General features: G+C 42.0%; 1 protein-coding gene across 1 annotated transcript in view; it reads right to left on the bottom strand.

Annotated features, from left to right (window-relative positions):
* Positions 1–19,020, bottom strand: part of LOC124002910 (protein polybromo-1-like) — a 41,322-nt gene that overhangs the window by 8,406 nt on the left and 13,896 nt on the right. Inside the window, 11 exon segments of the mRNA XM_046310743.1 lie at positions 149–249; positions 4,306–4,447; positions 6,296–6,512; positions 6,669–6,948; positions 7,041–7,139; positions 7,235–7,303; positions 7,396–7,512; positions 7,692–7,841; positions 8,012–8,159; positions 8,261–8,358; positions 8,604–8,755. Of these exon segments, the coding sequence (XP_046166699.1) occupies positions 149–249; positions 4,306–4,447; positions 6,296–6,512; positions 6,669–6,948; positions 7,041–7,139; positions 7,235–7,303; positions 7,396–7,512; positions 7,692–7,841; positions 8,012–8,159; positions 8,261–8,358; positions 8,604–8,755 (1,573 nt within the window).

Here is a 19,020-nt window from a genome sequence, read left to right as displayed (position 1 = left end):
TTGCCTTGAAGGATCAATAAAAAAACAATGCAATGATATTGTGGCCAAAGCAATAATTTTATAAACCAAAAGTACAGGGACTTTTATTTTGCAGGTGCCTGGCATTTACTATTAACTCTGCTGAGAAGGTTAAATAAGTAGTGCGTACCTCTTCCTCTTAGTGCTGCCAGTATCAGACATGGTAGAAGAGAGCATGCTGTCCCCATCCATGCTGTCGTCCTCCCTCCTCAATAGCTCTGTCCTCTTTAGCTAGGAAAACCACACAAACAATATCAACCAGCTGCTCTTCCTCCCACACGTTCATGAATATAAACGACCACCTCTAACTCTCCCCATCTCTCTCAAACAAATCTCCACTTACACAAAAGTAGTGCACTCACAGACATAAAAGCCATCATGGTTTGGCAGGTCCACTATTTCATCTTCTATCTTTTGATAAGTACAACATGCAACTATCCACCAAATAAATGATTGCAACCAGGTACAGTACATAGAGAACACTGCCAAAGACACTATTGCATAGTAACACAGGTGTGAGTCAGACCTAATCAATGTTTAAAGGTCCCGTACAGACAGAGACAGTGAGTCAGACCTATTCCATGTTTAAAGGTCCCGTACAGACAGACAGTGAGTCAGACCTAATCCATGTTTAAAGGTCCCGTACAGACAGAGACAGTGAGTCAGACCTAATCCATGTTTAAAGGTCCCGTACAGACAGAGACAGTGAGTCAGACCTAATCCATGTTTAAAGGTCCCGTACAGACAGAGACAGTGAGTCAGACCTTATCCATGTTTAAAGGTCCCGTACAGACAGAGACAGTGAGTCAGACCTAATCCATGTTTAAAGGTCCCGTACAGACAGACAGTGAGTCAGACCTAATCCATGTTTAAAGGTCCCGTACAGACAGTGAGTCAGACCTAATCCATGTTTAAAGGTCCCGTACAGACAGAGACAGTGAGTCAGACCTTATCCATGTTTAAAGGTCCCGTACAGACAGAGACAGTGAGTCAGACCTAATCCATGTTTAAAGGTCCCGTACAGACAGACAGTGAGTCAGACCTAATCCATGTTTAAAGGTCCCGTACAGACAGACAGTGAGTCAGACCTAATCCATGTTTAAAGGTCCCGTACAGACAGACAGTGAGTCAGACCTAATCCATGTTTAAAGGTCCCGTACAGACAGACAGTGAGTCAGACCTAATCCATGTTTAAAGGTCCCGTACAGACAGAGACAGTGAGTCAGACCTAATCCATGTTTAAAGGTCCCGTACAGACAGAGACAGTGAGTCAGACCTAATCCATGTTTAAAGGTCCCGTACAGACAGACAGTGAGTCAGACCTAATCCATGTTTAAAGGTCCCGTACAGACAGACAGTGAGTCAGACCTAATCCATGTTTAAAGGTCCCGTACAGACAGAGACAGTGAGTCAGACCTAATCCATGTTTAAAGGTCCCGTACAGACAGAGACAGTGAGTCAGACCTAATCCATGTTTAAAGGTCCCGTACAGACAGACAGTGAGTCAGACCTAATCCATGTTTAAAGGTCCCGTACAGTCATCCTATTTCCCAAGTAAAAATAGCCTTTGAATGACCAAAACATCACCCATAATATTTTTACACTATTAAAAAGCTCAGATTTGAAGAAATTGTACCTTCTCTCAACTATCAGGAAGCCTGAAAGAACAGGCTGAGTGGGCGAGGAGCTTATATTCATGAGCTCGCCTTGACTGACAGTTCTTTGAAACAACCTTGTGGTCATTGACAGGTAACAAGGTAAATAATGGGAAATGTCACTGATGACAAGATAAACAATGGGTCACATGTCATCCCGAGCCTAAATAGTATCCCACTGGGCACAAACTGGTTGAATCAACATTGTTTCCATGTAATTTCAATGACATGACGTTGAAACAACGTGGAATATTCGTTGAATTGACATCGGTGCCCAGTGGGATGCCTCAACCCATTTTCCCTGCAAAATGCTCTCATGGTCAACAGAGCTGATCATGGACTGTTGGATATCCGACAAACAGCAGCAATACACAATTGCATTTCTATTGTTTTGTAAATAATTACAGAATAAAGTTCACTGATAACGCTTCCTCACAATAATTAGTCATTACATGAAAACAGCATACAATAAGTGTACTGGACAATTTATTGGTACCTCTGCATTAGTATTATAAATGACAATATGTTCAGAATTGTACGCATTGATCAGACATTTATTTATTTACAATAGGCCAGCATTGCCTAAATATTGATCAACATGAACACTCATGAGAAATAATGGTGAGACATCATTTGACATAACATAAAGTATTAGAGCCAATAAGCCTAATTTAGTCACCCGGCCGCCCTACATGTGTTTGAGACCCAGTGATTCGTGCAATTTGTAACACTCCCGACCGAATGCTTAAAAAAAACATATGTACAAGTGAATTACTTAGGCTTTAGGAAATACAACCAACTACAGAGATTGATAGGAAGCGTGAGAGGACGGGGACCCATGTACCACGCTTCAATTAAGCAGGCTTAAGTCACCCACAAGATTGAAGCGGGAGACAAATTCAACCATGGCCTCCTTGTCAGGCCTCTCACACTGGGCAGACAGGGGTCCTGGGAAGGACAGCTCACACAGCATCCCCACATACAGCGCTGGTTCAAGGATGACCTCGTTGAAGAGGAGATCCAGGAGCCTGTCTACGTAGCCTGTATTGTTTTTGAAAAAAGAAATGTTTGTTAAATGGGTAGTGAATTTAAATGTCCTTTTATTTACCGTTCTGATTTATAATGCTATAAATTCATTGATGAAGTGATCTACTCATTCTACAATGTGATTTTTGGTGTTTTTGAAGTACTGAATTTGATATATGCAATATTTGGTCGTGCACCGTTTTTGAAACTTTTCTATGCCTGAAATGCTCAATTGATTTTAAATGAATAACTATGACTTACAGTATGTTGGGTCTGTCTTCACAGGCTTCACAGCATACCCCCCTTCTTTGCCTTGGGAAAGCTGATTTTGAATTACAGCATTCCTGATGCAGTGGTTGCCCGGGAAGCTGTGCAGAGGGAGTGGATGTTGAATTTTCTAAAATGTCTATCATGACAGCTTGATGATAGTGGAAAGACAAATGGAGAGGGAATTAGCCTGTAAGACAACAACCCACACAATGAAATGGCAAAATGTGATTTTCAGGGGTAAATTACAAAATACTATACACACCGTAACTCCTTAGTGGACAACCTTCCTTCGTGCCAGCTGTGCGCTGGCAGTTCTAAGACTCAATGTTGGACGCTTAGGGATGGAAAAACCAAAACCATATAGTGACTATTAGGTGTGTTATGGAAAATAGATAATTCACAAGTCAAAGCAGCCACAGCCGAATGATCTAACGTTAGACCCGCGATCCCCCCCTAAATGTTGGCTACTGTGTCAGACTCATCAAACTCTAATACTCACATCATGGTCAGCGCTTGCAAGATCCACTGTCAATGATGGTACAGAATCCGTCTTCAGGATTAGCTTCCTGGCAAGACCTATCGAATGCTCTCCCCAACTGATAAAGTAACTTCACACTAAATGTGCACTGCACACGCGTGACATACAATTTTCGGTGCAGCCTGTCCACCCGAAATGAAAAGCAGCCATTGCTGTCAGATGTCTTCATAAAAATAGTGTACGTTTAATTTTACACTATGGAATCCAGTCACAACACAGTGTGCTTTTGACGGCATGCTGGTAAGTAGATTGCTAGCTAACAGTCACACCACAGATTAAAGGTTACCAGTATCTTTGGTTGTATGTTCTGTGTAGGCGCACATGTGATGCCGGTTTTAAGGCGGTACATATTTAAATGAGTTAAGACGAGACGACGCTACCTTTATATGACGTTGCATAAAGCCGGAAGTAAATCCTTGGTAGTGCCTGCCTCCTGAATCCAAGTGTTTGGCACATAGGGACGGGACCAGTAACTTTATGATCAAACTTGATCAATGTACCAGCAACAGTCAGTTTACATACTACTTTGAACTGGTTCCATTCAAATATCATCCAATTTGATGGAAAACACGATTTTCAATGTCTGGGACCTATAACACCAGAGAGGCCTGAGAGACCAGATTGCCTAAGCAGCAGTACCATCTCATTGTTAGTTAATACTCCAGCAATGTTACACCCAATAATCACCATAGGATACTTTACAGCCCACTAACAACCATACAGATGCTGATACACAACTACAGCAGAGCTTGGGTTTGAACTTGAGTTTCAGCATTGGCAGCTCATACACCCACTGACCTGCTGAATGTGCTGGAGTTTCAACACACGCTTATAGATAGAGGAATGAGGCACATTGTAGCGCTTGGCGTTCTCAAACATCAGAGTGAGGTCGGCGTCTAGCTGATCAACACTCTCATACTCGTTGTTCTTCATCTTGCTCCTGTGTGTGGGGAATTAAGGGCTCTCACATTTGGAAAAGGATAGGGTAGAAATACACTGTACAGCTCATGCCATGTCATGCCACACAAAACATAGAGCAACTGATTTGAGAAAATTATGAAGCCTGAATAAATTGTTCAAGACATTTTAGAACACCTACTCAGTTTTAGAACACCTACTCATTCAAGGGTTTTTCTTTATTTGTACTATTTTCTACATTTTAGAATGATAATGAGAAGACATCAAAACTATAAAATAACACATATGGAATCATGTAACCAAAAAAAGTGTTAAACAAATCAACATTTATTTTTTATATTTGAGATTCTTAAAATAGCCACCCTTTCCCTTGATGACAGCTTTGCACACTCTTGGCATTCTGTCAACCAGCTTCATGAGGTAGTAACCTGGAATGCATTTCAATTAACAGGTGTGCCTTGTTAATTTGTGGAATTTCTTTCCTTTTTAATGCGTTTGAACTTGTGTTGTGACAAGACGATATCCCTATTTGGTAAAAGACCAAGTCCATATTATGGCACGAACAGCTCAAATAAGCAAAGAGAAATGACAGTCCATCATTACTTTAAGACATGAATGTCAGTCAATACGGAACATTTCAAGAACTTAGAACATTTCTTCAAGTGAAGTTGCAAAAATCATCAACCGCTATGACAAAACTGGCTTTCATGAGGACCGCCACAGGAATGAAAGACCCAGAGTTACCTCTGCTGCAGAGGATAAGTTCATTAGAGTTACCAGCCTCAGAAATTGCAGCCCAAATAAATGCGTCACAGAGTTCAAGTAACAGACACATCTCAACATCAACTGTTCAGAGGAGACTGCGTGAATTAGGCCTTCATGGTCAACTTTCTACAAGGTTCAAAAGAAACCACTACTAAAGGACACCAATAAGAAGAAGAGACTTGCTTGGGCCAAGAAACACAAGCAATTGACATTAGACCGGTGGAAATGTGTCCTTTGGTCTGGAGTCCAAATTGGAGATTTTTGGTTCCAACCGCCGTGTCCTTGTGAGACACGGTGTGGGTGAACGGATGATCTCCGCATGTGTATTTCCCACCGTAAAGCATGGAGGAGGAGGTGTTATGGTGTGGGGGTGCTTTGCATTTGACAGTGTATGTGATTTATTTAGAATACAAGGCACACTTAATCAGCATGACTACCATAGCATTCTGCAGCGATACGCCATCCCATCTGGTTTGAGCTTGGTGGGACTATAATTTGTTGTCAATGACCCAACACACCTCCAGGCTGTGTAAGGACTATTTTACCAAGGAGAGTGATGGAGTGCTGCATCAGATAACCTGACCTCCACAATATATTATTATTATCCCCCGACCTCAAACAAATTGAGATGGTTTGGAATGAGTCCACCACAGAGTGAAGAAAAAGCAGCCAACAAGTGCTCAGCATATGTGGGAACTCCTTCAAGACTGTTGGAAAAGCATTCCAGGTGAAGCTGGTTGAGAGAATGCCATGAGTGTGCAAAACTGTCATCAAGGCAAAGGGTGGCAACTTTGAAGAATCTCAAATATAAAATATATTTTGATTTGTTTAATTAACACTTATTTGGTTACTACATGATTCCATATATGTTATTTCATAGTTTTGATGTCTTCACTATTATTATACAATGTAGAAAATAGTAAAAAATAAAGAAAAACCCTTGAATGAGTAGGTGTTCTAAAACTTTTGACCGGTACGGTAGTGTACATTTTGAAGGCCAGATTACCTAAATCACACTTGCATGAATTTGTTTCAAATAACCCATTTTGTGGAACAGCACAATCTGCCATTTATTTAGCAGAGGTCCTTCCAATGGCTGGCCTACCTAATCTGGTGCAGGGAGATGGGCTGGCTGATCTGCTGGAAGTAGTCTGGGTAGTCTTTCCTGGAGGGCAGCTGGAGGAAGGGCTCGGAGATGAGTTGGCCCTGGCTGTTCCTGCCGCCACGCACAGCCTCGTACAGCTGGAAGATGGGGTTACTCATGTCCATGCTGTGGTGCATGCTCTCTGCCTCTGACTCCCCCTCGTCATAGTGGACAGACCCTGGGCAATGAGAGACAACTGATTCAGACAGATGAAGTCCGAAGTATTCTGACAAACCCTCATACGCCAGTTTACTTTTCACTGCAATGTCCCCTCTGTTCTTATACGTTCCTCCAAAACAGCTAAATTAGTGAAGTGAAGACCAGTGAGACGTACCAGCCAGAATGCCATCGTCATCACTATCATACTGAAGAGCCATGGTAATAGCTGAGAGCCGGTCTCCCTGGGCTGACCTTCTGTTCCTGACACACACACAGCTGTTTAATTCATGGAAAAATGCTTCAAAATGTTGCATGTTGTTTGTTTGACTCGTAAAGTCTACTTTCTACCATGTCTACGGTGTTACTTGCCTGATGCGAATACTGGACTTGATTGGCTCAGCATGCTCAATTTCTGTCTTTCTCTGTGCAAAGACCTTTTTGATGGTGTTGGCATCCTTAATTGAATAAGAATGAGAGCGTTATAACAAACAAAACTGACATAGAATTCTGACTAAATTCTGAACAGCATACCTTAAAAACAGCATACCTTAAAAACTTGTGACCCAGGCTCATTGTACATTTTGGCATTCTTAGCCAGAAGATCTATGTCTTTTGCCATGGCACCAACACTTCTGTAGTGGCTCATCTAAAAAATGAATAGACCAGTGATATACTGTATGCGAACCGTAGTGTTACTTTAACCCCTTACAGTACATTCAGTCAGATGGTTGGGTGGCATACCTGTATCTTCTGGGCAATGATTTTCAGATCTATTGGGTCCTTTATTATGGCATAATAGTCTGGGTATTGCTGAGGGGAAATAAATCAAACTGTATAATATATAAATATTAAATCACAAAAATATGCAAAGGCCACAGTTTCGGAGATAATTGTTCTATTACCACTTTAGAGGGCAGTTTCTGGAATAGATCACTGACGAGATGCCCTGAGGGCTCGGAGAATGTCACCACAGCATCCAGCAGCTGCTCAAGGACCTCCTTCAGGCAATTGGGTGCATTCTGTCATTCAAAGTAAAACACAGTCATAAGAAACACTTACAGTTCAACAGAGTGAACAGATATCTTCCATTTATTTGCCATGTTGTGCTATGTTTTGAGGGTTTACACGTACTACTTGTGTGACAGGTTAGTCATCGTGTAATAAAATTGTCATGCTACATCGGAAGTACTGATGTTACCTCATCCTCATTTGACCCTCCAGGATTATTTTGTGCATCGTCCCCGTCCTCATCATCGTCATCATAATCCCCCCGCTGAACAAACTCATTCTTAGTACGCAGGTAGAGGTCCCACAGCTTACATGCTGCTCTGTACTCTGGAGAATCCGACTACAGACATGCAACACATTCCCTTTAATTTGGTTAACTCCAGGATTTAGGCCTGAGACAGGGCATTTATTCTGAAAACTCCTTCATACAAAACATGCCTTGTAAACATGATTTGTCTCACCTAAAGAATCCAGTAAATGTGTTTGTTATTACAGGGAGAGATACATTACCTTGTAGTATGCCTTTGCATTGTTGAATAAGAGCTGAAAGTCAGCCGTTATCTGCTCCACATCATCGTACTCCTCCATCTTCAGCTTCTGCTGGATCTTCATCATGTCAATAGGCTGAGTCACAACGTCATAGTAATCCGATTGATTTCTTCAACACAGAAAACACGATAAGTTAATTTAATGAGGCTTATGTTCGTAGTAATGGAAACTCTTTTTTTTTACACATTCTATGTTAACCATCCTCTTTACCGTCTCTTGGGTGCTCTTATGAACAGCTCACATAACATTCTTCCCTGGTCATCCTTATAATCTCTGATTGTGTTGTACAATTCATGGCATACTGCAATCTGGAGGCAAAACATAGTGGATGAATACAAAACAATACAGGAAACAACAATGTTTATGAACACTCAAAAACTACACTTGGGTTTGACTTGTGACTGTGGATTTAGAGTTTACAAAATTCAATCATTCATTTTTGGGGGAAGACATTGAACCCAAAAGGCATTTACCAGAGAAGTTGAGTACACACAATATATTTGAATCGGAATGCAACGTTTCCACACACAAAACAGCTGTTAACTGAACTTACTGGATCAACAGTGGGAATATTTGAGGTTCTTCTCCTTTTCCGACCTACCGAAGATGCTGAGGATGAAGGCTGTCCATCGTCAAAGTCCCCCCCACTGACACTACTAGAGGGGGACGTAGCCCTTCTCCTTTTTGAGCCCATGAGTCTAATACCTGGAAAGAAGAAAAAGGAAAAATAATTACAGCATTTTAGGTCAATTTACCTAAAATGTGACAAATATTGTAGTAATATTGTATTAACATTATCATCAAAAGGGCGCTAACCCTGCTTCAACGCCATTACCTAGAATATAATAAAGGCCCTGATCAGTGTTTACTGGTCCTCGTTCGACGACTCTTCACTCAGATGAGGAGAGCAGTTGGGTGCTGATTTGACAGATGTCTGGGATAAAGCAGCTGTAGCCTAATGTGGTAATTTTATTCCAAATTTGCTGTGTCACCATGAACACTACTGACAGATGAAAACATTCTTGTTTCTCTTTTGCTGCGAGATGACAGAGCCGTTGTGGCAATAATGACTTTACAGACAACAATGGTAAATCTCGCTTGCTAGCTGGCTAACAGTAACGTTACCTGGCTGGCCTCCTCAGCATCAATTACGACAAGCTAGCTAACGTTAGCTAGCTAACGCTACCCATCATCTCCAGACACACAAAGACAATGCTGTGAATAAGTAACTAAATACTTAACCACACTGATCGGTAAATAGTCATCGTTCAAAACTGCAAGATATTACCTTTAGTCTCGTACAAACCTTAATCCGTAGAAGAGAATGCAAACCATTCGCGAAAGCTGACAAATTTGAGAGAAAAAATTGGTGTGGACCTAGCAGCAGTGAAGACACAGCCGATCACTTCCGTTATAAACTTCAAAATAAAATCTCTGACTCGAATTTTACTTTAATGATTTGATCTATTCTAATCATTGTATGATGCGTTTACAGAGTAAGCCAAACGTTGATATTTTGCACAATTAGATCTGAAAAAGATCTGATATGAAACGACCTGATGTGATTGGTCAAATGACCAATTAGTGGGACAAATCTATCAGAATTGGGCTGCCTGTGTAAACACAGCCAAAGACAACAATCTGCCTAGTTTTTATTTGGACTATTGTAGTAATTTTAGACCAAATCAAAGTTTATTGGTTGCATACACACATTTCCTAATGTTATTGTAGTTGCAGTGAAATGCTTGTGTTTCTAGCAACTACAGTAATACTTAGAAATACATTTTCTTAAATACATTACCCAGAATAATTTTCTAAAATAAGGTATATAGGATGAGCCATGACTAGAATACAGTATATACATATAAAGTGGGTGAAACAGTATGTAAACATTATTAAAGTGACCAGTGTTCAATGACTATGTCCATGTACGTAGGGCAACAGTCTCTAAGGTGCAAGGTAAAGTACAGTGTGGTGGCCGGCTCCAACAGTGACTAAGGTTCAGGGCAGGGTACTGGGACCAGAATCTGCCTAGCTTTTACTTTGACTTTTTTAACCCTTATAGACCACAGTGGATAAAATTACATTGACAAGGGAACCTGATACAGTCATAATTAGATCAGCACTCCAACTCTGAGACACATCCCATGTGCTCAAAACAGGGACACTCAAATCAAGAGGTTTTTTGGGGGGCTTTTATTCTGACAGTGAATTCCAAAAGTCACTTTTTAATTGTTGCTAGCTGTTGCTTATTGTTGCCAGTATACAATACAACAGCCACAATTACATATTGCATAAATGAAAAATGTTCTAGAAAGAAAATAAAAGTTTTTCTTTCATCAGTGCAATCTAATGGGAATGGAAACTAGTGTGCACAAGTAGACTTAATCAGACTTTTTTTTGTATTTGTATGGTCCAAAATCACTTACTGGAAAATGCATGAGAGGAAACTATGTTTTAGGCCCCAAACATTCCATTCTCCCATCAGTGATCCTCTGCTACTATGCTGCTTTTTGTATATAGAGGATTCCCAACACTTTTGTCTCCTACCTCGGGTCTTCAGATGTTTGAAGAACGTCAGAGAATATGATACCTGTTTGGCTGTTCAACATCTAGACAGCAGTGTAGTATTGTTGTTATAAAACCATATGCACAGATTTATTTAGTTTATGTCACTCCTAAACCTCAGGTACAAACCTGAGGTTTGTACGAAGCCTTTGCCCTAGGTCAAAAATGCTGTATATTTTATCTTCAACCTTTGCCTCGCCTCCAACAACCGCTAGCGCCCGCAGTTATTATTGTTCCCGAAAAATTCAGCCCTGTTTACATTAATGGAGTGGCTACTGATAGAGTTTCTGTATCCCAATTAGCACATCCTGAAACTATGGATATTTCTGTGTTTGTGCAGGATTCTTCTCTACATAGCTGAGTGCTGCCTATGTAGCTGTTGGGCTCTGTTGCCACTACACTCCCCCTCCTAGATCGGCTTTGTCTATTCATTAGTGTAGCCTAAAAACTTAATGCTGTACACAAAACTGTTCAAACTATTGCCTTCCATGCCTCAGTAAGCATAAGCGTGATTTCATTTCCTTTTTTTCAGGAGGGGAGTAGGCTACATGCCAGTGGAGGCTGGTGGGAGGAGCAATAGGAGGGAAAGACTCATTAATGGCTGGAATGGAATAAATGGAGCAAAGTCAAACATATGGTTTTCATACGGTATGTTGGATGTGTTTGATACCAATCCATTAATTCCATTCCAGCCGTTACAATGAGCCCGTTCCCCTATAGCTCCTCCCACCAGCCTCCACTGCTACATGCAGCTATTTAAGGGAAAAGAAAGGGTAAGACCAAATCAGTTGTATGACTGAAGGCCGTCAACTGAAATGTGTCTTCCGCATTTAAGGGGCCTTAATTGACATCCATGTCTTCGGCACTGTTTGTTTGTTTATATGTTTTACACAAAAAACCTTATTGGCATGTTCGTACAAACTTTGTTGTTGCGAGATCAGCAGCAGGAGGAGTATGCAGGTCGGCAGGCTAGCCAGCAATCTGAAGCTACGGGAGCTGCAGGCCGCAAGCAATGGCGGGAGAAGAAGAATATTGGGACAGGGACACAAAGGTGGATTTCTGAGTAGGAATGGAGGGGAAAAAATAGGAAGAAGTGGTTGATGAGAATGAGGAAAGCAGAGAATTTGAATTTGAGGCATATGGCGATAAAAATGGAGATGGGGTGTCGAGGAAGATTGGTGTCAAGCACAAGCGGGGTGAGCCGTGCGCCAGAACTTTGGGTGAAATGGAAGTGAACAAGGGCGAGTTAAGTGAGGTGGAAGGTGTGGTGAATAGCTTGGAGCGCAAGCCAGTCATCGCAGTCATCGATGGACATGATAAAGAAGAATCTAGTCCAGTTGGAGGGACATTTTTGAAGAAAGTCCTCACCCAGTGGTGAGAGTGGTGAAGAGTAATTGTCAGTCCTTTTGAGTTTTGAGTCTGATTTTTTACCTGACAAAGTTATACTAGGATATAACAGTTACCCTGTTAGAGCTTTTGTGCCGAATTCGTTATGATGTTTCAGGGGAATGTGTAGTTTCGGTGGATAAAGTTGTTTGTGTAGGGGTGCCAATGTTGCTGGGATTCGGAAGTGTCCGGTGCCAGAGTGTCAGGTGGAGGTGACCAGAGTCAGAGTAGTGCATAAGTTGTCGTAGGCTGAGGCAGTGAAGTAAGTAGAGGAGCATGGGTCAAGGGTGAGGGCCAGAGAGGCTATTTGTGAGTAGTCGACCTTATGCCAGCACAGAGGGATAAGCCAACAAGTGATATATGCTTCAGCAACTGTACCTCAGAAATGGAATGTAAATCACACTGAACTTGCCCATTGTCAGAACTTGTCCCTTGTCCGACTCTTTTTACCGGTCCGGATACATGCTTGGCTGCCTAAAACATTCAACTGCCCAGAGGTGGAATGCAGCAAGACACAGGGTGCGTTTGAGTGGTAAGACAAAAGCAACAGATTGTAGATGAAAGTCGGGGGAGGTGCATCTGTGACAGACGACAGTCGGACATTAATGTGGTTTTCCAGCAGCAAGGCTCAAATCAACATGGCAGTGTTGCCATTGTTTATAAAAGCTTTTCTTTATAATGTCGAAATAACAATGTCTCCAACCCCCATATCAGTATAACACACACACAAACTGAAGTCATATGTGTAGGCCCACATTATACAATCAGTTAGTGACAGAGAGACTCAAATATTACATTCATATCCACTGTATACATGCGTCGTGACAAGGTTGGTTCCTGTTTCAGTCATGTCTTTGGTCACTTTTGCGTAGTCAAACAAAAACACCCTAATGATTGGTTAACAATAGATCCTCCCACATGCAGGTGATGGCTGCAGAATGAAGTTGGTAAAGAGCAAGTTCACAAACTTGCAGTCAAAACTTAGTGACCTTTGTTTGATCACATAATTTTTTAAAGTTCATGCAGTCGACATTTAGACCAAAGACAGAACAGTATGAAGATAGGCAGAAACTGCTTCTCCAATCGAAATCCCTGATAACGCTTGTAGGCGATGTCATGGCGATGTTGGCTAGTTAAGCTCATGCACAGAAACACTAACAGTCATCTCGTGCTGAGCTGCGCATGTGCAGGCCGTCAAATCAAAAGGCACTCCTGCGATATAAATTAAAACATGTCAGTTGGTCACTTTCATGAGGTTGGAGTAATAACATGTTCAACTACTTAAGACATTGGCTTGAATCTAGGTTGTGCCTTTAGATTTAAGAAAAATTACAACTAAGGAAGTATTTTTCACTTCTCTCATTGACCCCTCAAACCACAAACCCCAGCCTGCTTGGTCTGTTTCACATATATTCCCGGAAGTCTCGCGATGTTGCACCTTTGGGTTTAGAAACTCTGTGTGTAGGTGCAAGTTGGACAAATTTTAAACCAATAACGCAACAATGGTCACTGACTTGACAAAAGTGATCCACTCGAACGCCCCCACAGACAGGCAGTTTAATTAGCAATTGAATGTTATTTTTTCATCATTGTAAACATTGGCTAAACTGTGCAGGAAGCAGATAGGGAGTCAAGTAGTGTTTTTTTTCAGGAACTACGATATGGCAGCAACTATAAAGATTAGCCTACGTCATCACACAAAATGTGTCCAAAGTGTAGGGACTGTGCCCTGCTTGTGCAACTGCAATATCCGTTACAACAGACAGACAGGAGAAGCCTGTAGCCTTCATAATATGTTTTGGAATGTTCCTTCAAATCTCAGAGTTTTTATTTCAGCTGTTCAGATATACTGTATGAGGAGGAGACACTGGGCACGTTTGAGTGGTAAGGTGAAAGTAGCCGACTGTAGACAGAAGTCGACTTTGTCTATTGAGTATGCAGGCCATGGAAGAACTGGGATATATCCCAGCTTCCAGGAATTATGTACAGATCCTAGTGACATCATGCTCACTCACACAAGAGGTGATGGCGGCAGATGAATAGCAGATGAATAGCACAACAATGGGCCTCAGGATCTCATAACGGTATCTCTGTGCATTCAGATTGCCATCGATAAAATGCAATTGTGTTCAATGTCCATAGTTTATGCCTGCCCATAGCATAACCCCACCACCACCGTGGGGCACTCTGTTCACAACGTTGACATCAGCAAACCGCTAGCCGACACAATGCCATAAACGCTGTCTGCCATCTGCACGGCACACTTGAAACTGGGATTAATCCATGAACAGCACACTTCTCCAGTGTGCCAGTGGCCATCGAAGCTGAGCATTTCGGTTAAAATGCCGAACTGCAGTCAGGTCAAGACCCTGGTGAGGATGACAAGATCGCAGATGAGCTTCCCTGAGACATTCTAACAGTTTTTCCAGAAATTCATTGGTTGTGAAAACCCACAGTTTCATCAGAAGTCCAGGTGGCTTCGTCTCAGACTATCCTGCAGGTGAAGAAGCTGGAGGTGGAGATCCTGGAGTCAGCATGCCAATTGCACGCTCCCTCAAAACGGGAGACATCTGTGGCATTGTGTTGTGCGACAAAACTGCACATTTTAGAGTGGCCTTTTATTGTCCCCAGCACAAGGTGCACCTGTGTAATGATCATGCTGTTTAATCAGCGCCTTGATATGCCACACTTGTCAGGTGGATGGATTATCTTGGCAAATGAGAAATGCTCACGAATAAGAATGTAAGCAAATGTGTGCACAAAATTAGAGAAATATAAGGTTTTTGTGGGGTATGGAACATTTCTGGGATCTTTTATTTCAGCTCATGAAACATGGGACCAACCATTTACATGTGTTTATTTTTTCGTTCAGTATATGTACATACACTGAGTGTACAAAACATTAAAGACACCTTCCTAATATTGAGTTGTACCACCCCCACCCATCTTTTTTTGCCCTCAGAAGAGCCTCAATTCTTGGACTCTACAAGGTGTCGAAAGCGTTCCACAGGAATGATGACCCATGTTGACTCCAATGTTTCCCTCAGTTGTGTCAAGCTTGCTGGATGTCCTTTGGGTGGTGAACCATTGTTGAAACACACAGGAAACCTTTGAGCATGAAAAACCCAGCAATGTTGCAATTCTTGAAACAATCTGATGTGCCTGGCACCTACTACCATTCGCCATTCAAAGGCACTTAAATATTTTGCCTTGCCCATTCACCCTCTGAATGGCACACATACACAGTCCATGTCTCAATAGTCTCAAGGCTTAAAAATCCATCTTTAAACCTGTGTCCTCCCCTTCATCTACACTGATTAAAGTGGATTTAACAAGTGACATCCATAGAGCTCTACAGTGGAGGGATCGTAATATCAATAAAAATTGGCTCCTGAGTGGCGCAGCAGTCTAAGGCACTGCATCTCAATGCAAGAGGTGTCACTACAGTCCTTAGTTCAAATCCAGGCTGTATCACATCTGGACGTGATTGGGAGTCCCATAGCGTGGAGCACAATCGGCCCAGCATCATCTGGGGTAGGCCGTCATTGTAAATAAGAGTTTGTTCTTAACTGACTTGCCTGGTTAAATATATGTATTTTTTAAATAGCGGTCAAACAGGGAAATGGTTCCAATAGTTTTTTCACCATTCATTTCTCTCAGGAGATTTTAGAAACATTTAAAATAAGGGCTGTGTTTCATGTAGGCTTACCCTGGTGTGACGTTTTGATAAACATCTAAATCTCTCTCGGACAAGGTGACTTTCATCAGTATATTCAGCTCTATTTACATCTATAGACATCATGTAAAACTTTCAATCCCTGCAAGCTCCTGCATGTCATCTCTAGCCGACACCTTTGCTAACAGGTATTGTATCAATTTAAAACTTGCACAGGAAAGTTAACAGAATTGTCCATTCAAATAAATTTTGCCAATTTATTAATTACAACATGTAACTAAAATTAGATAGCTATTCCAGAGATTCTTACAAGTCGCTCTGGATAAGAGCGTCTGCTAAATGACTTAAATGTAAATTCGGCAGTCTCGTCCAGATCATCATGGCATTTCTAGTTTTTAGCATTAGCAGTTAATTAGCATTTCATTTTTGAGGGGTAAATACAGCCGACTGACTATATGAATAAAAGTCACCTTGTCCTATAGAGGTTTACACGGTTATCAAAACGTCACATCAAGGTAAGAGCAGGTGTCCTTAATATTTAGTACACTCAGTGCATATTTAAATATATTACAAAATTGACAATTGTCATATATTTCTACAGACTGTGTATGTTTATATATTTAAACATGCACCCCGTAACGACTGTTACGGATACAAGTATCCTGTGTGTGTATTCTGTGTGTGTATTCTGTGTGTGTGTGTTTCTTTTCTCTCCTTCTCCCCTCTCAGGTGAAAATCATCACTCCCCAATCAGTCACCAATCATCAATCAGAAGACACACCTCCTCCTGTTTCCTACCCAATCACCGTTCCTTTCCCTTTGTTTAAAAACCCTGTCAGTTGTTTGCTGTGGAGCTCAATCTCTCTGTAAATGCCATGTCTGTAGGTCTGTGTTTCACTCTCTCTTTATGTATTGACCTCTTTGTTTGAGCACCTCCATAGCACTTTGTCCTCACCTGTGAGTATTGTTTTTTGGTTATGGTGTTTGTGTTTGTGTGCTGGTGGGAAAAGGGGGAACCAAGACATGTCGCCCATGGGCATACACTACCCGTTGGTAGACTTTTAAATACACTAGTTAGAACTGGGCGGACCACCCACTGTATTTTTGGTTAGTTAGCTGTTGTTAAAGTAGGCTAGTCTAGCTTAGGTGTGTTTTTGAATACTTATTTCTTTCCTTGGGTCCAGCTCAGCCCCTTTTCCTGCTCCCCCCATTACCGTGTGTTTTACAATAAACCTTGAGTTTGACGGTAGATTTCATTTGGCGTGGTTATTTTGTTGACCGGGCAGCTAGAGCTGCCCGGTCAACTGTACGTGCTGTTATTGTGAAGTGGCCACACAAGCTCACAGAATGGGACAGCCAAGTGCTGAAGCGTGGAGCAGGTAAAAATCGCCTGTCCTCGGTTGCAACATACCGAATTCCAAACTGCCTCTGGAAGCAACGTCAGCATAAGAACTGTTCGTCAGGGGAGCATCCTGAAATTGGTTTCCATGGCAGGGGCAGCCGCACACAAGCCTAAGATCACCATTTGCAATGCCAAGCGACTGCTGGAGTGGTGTTAAGCTCTCTGCAATTGGACTCTGGAGAATTGAAAACTCATTCTCTGGAGGGATGAATCCCACTTCAGCATCTATCAATCCGATGGACAAATCTGAGTTTGGCTGATGCCAGGAGAACCCTACCTGACCGAATGCATAGTGCCAACTGTAAAGTTTGGTGGATGAGAAATAATGGTCTGGGGCTGTTTTTCATGGTTCATCAGTTCCAGTGAGGGGAAATCTTAACGCTACAGCTTACAATGATATTCTCAAATTCTGTGCTTCCAACTTTGTGGAAACTGTTTGGGTAAGGCCCTTTACTGTTTCAGCATGACAATGCCCCTGTGCACAAAGCGGGGTCCATACTGAAATGGTTTGTCGAGATCAGTGTGGAAGATCTTGACTGGCCTGGTCAGAGTCCTGACCTCAACCCCTTAGAATACCTTTGGGATGAGCTGCGAACCAGGCTTAATGGCCAAAAATCTGTGCCTGACCTCACTAACGCTCTTGTGGCCCTCTACTCTTCTATTTCTACCAATGTCCTGCTACTGCCATTAAACAAAGCTTGTGTCCATGTATGCTGATGATTCAACCATGTACGCATCAGCTAAAGAAGTCACTGAAACCCTTAACAAGGAGTTGCAGTCAGTTTTGGAATGTGTGGCCTCCCGAGTGGCACTGTGGTCTTAAGCACCACATTGCAGTGCTAGCTGTGCCATTAGAGGTCCTGGTTCGAGTCCAGGCTCTGTCACAGCCGGCTGCGACCAGGAGACCCATGGGGCAGTGCACAATTGGCCCAGCGTCATCCGGGTTAGGTGAGGGTTTGGCCAGCAGGGATATTCTTGTCCCATCGCGCTCTTGTGACTTCTGTGGCGGGCCGGGCGCAATGCATGCTGACACAGTCGATAGGTGTATGGTATTTCCTCTGACACATTGGTGTGGCTGGCTTCTGAGTTAAACAGGCATTGTGTCAAGAAGCAGTCCTTCTCGACCTTCTCCTCTCCTGAATCCGTACGGGAGTTGCAGCGATGAGACAAGACTGTAACTACCAATTGGATATGATGAAAAAGGGGGTAAAAAAAAAACATTTTGGAATGTGTGGCCAGTAATAAACTGGTCCTGAACATCTCTAAAACTAAGAGCATTGTATTTGGTATAAATCTTTCCCTAAGTTCTAGACCTCAGCTGAATCTGGTAATGAATGGTGTGGTTGTTGAACAAGTTGGGAAGACTAAATGACTTGGTCTTACCTTAGATTGTAAACTGTCATGGTCAAAACGTATAGATTCAATGGTTGTAAAGATGGGGAGAGGTCTGTCCGTAATAAAGAGAGAATCTGCTTTCTTGACACCACTTTCCACAAAGCAACTCCTGCAGACTCTAGTTTTATCTTATCTTGAATATTGTCCAGTCATATGGTGAAGTGCTGTAAAGAAAGACAGAGTTAAGGTGCAGCGGTTCCAGAACAGAGCTGCACATCTTGCTCTTCATTGTAATCAGAGGGCTGATATTAATACCATGCATGTCAGTCTCTCTTGGCTAAGAGTTGAAAAAATACTTTTTATAAGAAACATTAATGTGCTGGAAATTCCAAATGTTTTACAAACTTAACTTACACACAACACTGACACCCACACTTACCCCACCAGACATGCCACTGGGGGTCTTTTCATTGTCCCCAGGTCCAGCAAAAATCAAGGAAACGTACAGTATTATAAAGAGCAATTATTGCATGGAACTCCCATCTTATATAGCGCAAGTATTCTGCCCTTGATTTGCGTTCCCATGCAAAACTAGACAGATAG

Source organism: Oncorhynchus gorbuscha, linkage group LG18 (assembly GCF_021184085.1).
Source record: "Oncorhynchus gorbuscha isolate QuinsamMale2020 ecotype Even-year linkage group LG18, OgorEven_v1.0, whole genome shotgun sequence".
In the NCBI taxonomy this organism is placed as follows: Eukaryota; Metazoa; Chordata; class Actinopteri; order Salmoniformes; family Salmonidae; genus Oncorhynchus; species Oncorhynchus gorbuscha.
The sequence above is the reverse complement of the archived record's forward strand: the minus strand, read 5'-3'. Positions and strand labels throughout refer to the sequence as shown.